The 4,513-nt window shown below is 35.4% G+C and overlaps 1 protein-coding gene across 2 annotated transcripts; it reads left to right on the forward strand.

Annotated features, from left to right (window-relative positions):
• The first annotated feature begins 99 nt into the window (after positions 1-99).
• On the forward strand, positions 100-3,614 carry LOC102581224 (uncharacterized). Of its 2 annotated transcripts, XM_006356638.2 has the most exons (3): positions 100-252; positions 368-491; positions 3,051-3,614. In XM_006356638.2, the coding sequence occupies exon 3, from the start codon at positions 3,124-3,126 to the stop codon at positions 3,457-3,459; it is 336 nt and encodes a 111-aa protein (XP_006356700.1). In that variant the 5' UTR covers positions 100-252; positions 368-491; positions 3,051-3,123; the 3' UTR covers positions 3,460-3,614. The 2 variants fall into 2 exon arrangements, with proteins under 2 accessions (XP_006356700.1, XP_006356699.1); XM_006356637.2 differs by lacking the exon at positions 368-491 and having other exon boundaries at positions 101-252.
• Positions 3,615-4,513: the final 899 nt, after the last annotated feature.

Raw genomic sequence — 4,513 nt, forward strand, 5'->3', positions numbered from 1 at the left:
GGTGTCTAATGGACTTATTTAAGTTCTTTTGAGTAAGATAAAAAAAATACTTTTGAATACTTTATTTTAAAACCAAAAAATATCAAAAATAAGTAAAAAATTATAAGCTGGTTCAAAAGCTCTGTTTTTTTAAGTTTGTAGAGAATAAAAGGAATATGGGGTGGGGGTTTAATTGCAATCGTGACAGTTCCTATTGGAAACCCGGCATAAACCCTCTACGGCCGCTGGCGCTCCTGGATCTGCACCAAAACGGTATGGTCGTTTCTCATATTTTTGTCGATTTTTATTGCTCAGAACTACTAAATTATAAGCAGAGATTTATGGATTCCTTTCATATAGCTGCAATTACATAGTTTTGCTGATGCAGTTTCTATGGTGGAGTGAGTCGCCAGGCGAATAGAAGTATTTTAATTTGAGGGGGAGATAGTTTGATCGAGATTATTAAGCCTTAATTAGAGAATGATCCTTTATTGCACTTCTATTCAGATTCGGTAATACTGCTAATTCTCTAGGGCGATTTAGTTATCAGATTTTTTACCGTGTTATTATTATTATCTGTAAAAGTTGGAAATGGACTATTTCCAAGTAGAATTTCCTTAGTAAATGTAATTTAGCTTGTTTATAAAAACAACCACATTCTGAATGCTAAACAAGCCAAAGCAGTTTCTCTTTTCTTTGCTCTTAAAATTTGTCTTGTCAGGTTAGGTTAATTTGGTTGGACTGATTTTTTTAGAAATAAGTTCCTAGAGGAAGACTAGGGATTGAAGGGAGCCTTGGTGTAATTGGTAAAGTTAATTCCATGGTTTTGAGGTGTGTAAACTACCTCTTGCAGAAATGCAGGGTAATAGACCCTTATGGTCTAACTCTTTCCTGGACCAGTACATAACAGGAACTTAGTGCACCGGGCTGCCCTTTTATTTTTTGAGGAGGACTTTAGGATTGTGAGTTAGAAATTCTAATGCCTATGATTTTGTTGGACTTCCAAGGAAGCATATGGAGCAAGCTCTTGTAGTTAATTTGTTCCAAAGGATGATTGAACTCTTTCATTTAGTATATATATATATATATATGATATTAACATTTTTTTTTCAGGAATTAGTCTAGGATATATCTTTCAGATTGTTTTCATTTTATTTTCTCTGTTTTAAGTTTTGGCCACATCTGTTATCGTACAATATCCATGGATTTATGGATTTGAGCCCTCTACTCAGCTTTCGACACCACTTTTTGTAGAACAGATTAGTGTTTACTTGTAATGATGCGATTCTTTCACGGCTACCCCTTCCAAGAGAGGAAGATCTTAGATTTTTTTTCATTTGGTTTTGCTGTTTATTTTCCCCCTTCACCCAAATAATGTGAGGAAGAGAAGAAAAAGATTAACTTTGTCTTAACAGGTGAGGTATGTGTACACGCAAGTGTACGTGGTCGCTCAAGTAATATAAATTCTTAAAGAAACGAGTTATCGTTCCCAAGGGACTTATGATTAACTTATATCCAACACTTAACTCCACAAATAAAATAGAAGTAACCGTTTCAGAGATGGTGCTGATTGTTAACTACTACTAATTATGAACTAAATAAACGTAACTAAATGTGAACGACTTTAAGATGATGTTTCAAGCAAGTAAAAGACAATTCCAGGGCTGCAACATGTAATGAATCTCATGTATCATTTTATTGGCTTAGAACTAATTTTAGTCGTCAAGCTACTGATTTACAGGGTTAATTGTATAAGTCGGGTTCACACCTCTAGTCGCCTACCCCAGTTAGCTATCTAACTACATCGTTAAGCGGGGATAAATAGACTAACTGGCGAGCATTTATATTTCATCCTATTTCGTAACCAAGCTAGTTGTTCGCCCGGGCGTCACTCTTGAACACAAATCACCTCAACTTAATGGGTCGATCAAGCTCTCTATATTCTCTGGTCTATCTAACCTCTCCTCTCCCGATTCAAGTTTAGACAATATATTTATCTTATGGTGATCAATCATAAAATACTAAAACAAGAATATAGAAGTAACTTATAATGACAACCAAGAATTAATTTAACAAGCCTTTAATAATCAACAATTCATTCGTAGCTACAGCCCCAGAACAAGGGCGTTTAGCCACTTATACTATTAGAAAACCACAAAATACAATTGTTCATATGATTTCCGGAAAATAGAAGAGTTAAAAGATCAAAACCTAATACAAACGTGAATACTTGCTCTTGCACACCCAATAAAAGTCAAACCCTAACAATGGAGCTGTAAGGGTCTATTTATAATAGTAGGAAAATTAGAGCCAAAGTCTATTACAATTAGGAATCCTTTTTTAACATTGTTAAGCTGGAAAAATCGGGATCCTGCTGGTGTGTTGCGCCTATCATTGCGCCCAAACTTCACCTCTGAGGTTTCCACCCTGGCGCGTCGCGCCTCTCAGAGCGCCTGAGAAAGGCCCCAGAATGTTGTGCCTTGGCGCGTCGCGCCGCCTCTCTGAATGTTGGCGCCTCGCGCCTTGCAGTGCGCCTGGCCCTGGGGCCTTCAGCCTTAGCTTCTTTTCAGCATATTCTTGCATCCTTTCTTTCAATTTGACTCCAATCTCCTTGAGAGTTCCTGAAACCTCTAATCACATGTTTTAGTGCATAATATCGCAAGTATAACGAAATCAAGCTAATAGACTCAAGATCATTCGTGACTTCAATCAATTCATTGGCAAATATTGACAACTTAGGCATATAAATACGCCTAAGATCAAGGTCTTTTGATATCAATGAAGCATATGTTGAAACATTGTTAAAAAAGGTTGCTCCTGCTGACCTGCTCTAGATAGGTGGTTATTTTATTTGCCTCTACATGTCATAGTATAAATCATGTTTGCTATGTTTCTTCTCCAGGAAAAAGACATCATTAAATGTGTTTTAAGTTTTTTTCTTTGATGTGTTAGAGAGCACTATGTAGTATGTACCTCGTATATAGGGTGACAGCCATGACACTAGATTTCCTTCAATGTTTGTTGTACTTGATAATCTTATTGCTCCGAGTAACTGTTTGTGTTTGCTGCAGCCAAGTAACACAAGTCGCAGGGGTTGGTTCTCCATCGAGATTATTTTTCAAGTTTTGAGTTACAGGACCAACAATGGTGACTCAGGAGAACAGTGAAGTGATTCAACCACCAACTTCAGTAGACAAGCAATTAGAAAGTTACTCATACACTAATTGGGCAGGGAAGATACAAGAACAGTACCAGAAAGTCAAAGAGAATGCAGAAACCTACCCCTATGTTTGGGGTTCGTATACTGTTGTATACGGGGGATTTGGGCTCTGGTTTGCCTATAGATGGCGAAGGCTCCGCAAAACAGAAGACCGAGTCAGAGTCCTTCAAGACAGACTTCGCAAACTTGTGCAAGCTGAAGAGTCGACAAGTTCATCTATAACCAAAGCACCCTCATCTTGTGATAAATCAACTAGATAGTTTGTGTTTCTCTTTTCATTCAAGTTGTGTTTTTATACATTTTGCTGAAAAAATGAGTTACCAATGACTGCACTTGGTCACAAAAATTATCCGGTTTAATAGAGAAAAACCCCCTTGGTAAACAACATAATATACTGCAGTTTGCATTTGTTTGACACATTCTTTGTGATTATCCCCTTGTGTACAACATAATAGAGTATACTGTTTTTGGTAAAACTAAACTATCTTTTGCACCAAATAATTTTACTGTCGTATATTCTTTCAAGAATTTATCTGCAGTCTGATGTGGACGTTTTTAAATGATAGTTTGGTATCTTTTACATATCTTTAGTTTTAACTACAAGATTCAAAAGTCTTTCACTTTCCTAAATTTCGTTTAAGTTAAAATGAGACAAACAAATTGAAACGGAAAAAATACTATGATTTTGTTTGAAAGAACAATAAAATATAACTACTGTTTGATCAAGTTTCTCTTTGAACTTGGCAATTTAATAGCTTACACCGTTAGAGGTTGACATGGCAAAAAGCATGGATATACACTCTTTTAAATTGCCACATAATAATGTGCAATAAATTTTTTGTTCCAAATTGTGTATTTCTTCTTACTTCTTCTCTTATCTTAACTAATATATACACCATATTTTACCTCAATATATTTTTTAGCTGCAATGGTTATTTGTTTAAACTGTGTATTTCTTCTTTTCCGGTCCAAAACTATAAAACAAACTTGACTAGAATTTCATTATTTTCAGCCACATAAATGTTAGCCAAGACTTATCACAGAGAAAGCATTTTCGGTTCAGTCCAAAGGTATCTTTTCTTATTTCATTTTTAGATGCAATGATGATTTATTTCATCTGGTGCAATTATCAAACTAGATTCAAAAAGGAAAATTTGATGAAACTCCGTCGTGTGTATCCAAATAAAAAAAATCAGCTTACATTTTTTTTTTACAAATTTGTCCCAAAAAAATAATTTTAAAATAGTTCAACTATATGTTGGCCAAATGACTTTGTACTAACATGGGTAAGAAAGTAACATTCTCATGTATACG

This window comes from Solanum tuberosum, unplaced genomic scaffold (assembly GCF_000226075.1).
Source record: "Solanum tuberosum cultivar DM 1-3 516 R44 unplaced genomic scaffold, SolTub_3.0 scf00227, whole genome shotgun sequence".
NCBI classification, from domain to species: domain Eukaryota; kingdom Viridiplantae; phylum Streptophyta; class Magnoliopsida; order Solanales; family Solanaceae; genus Solanum; species Solanum tuberosum.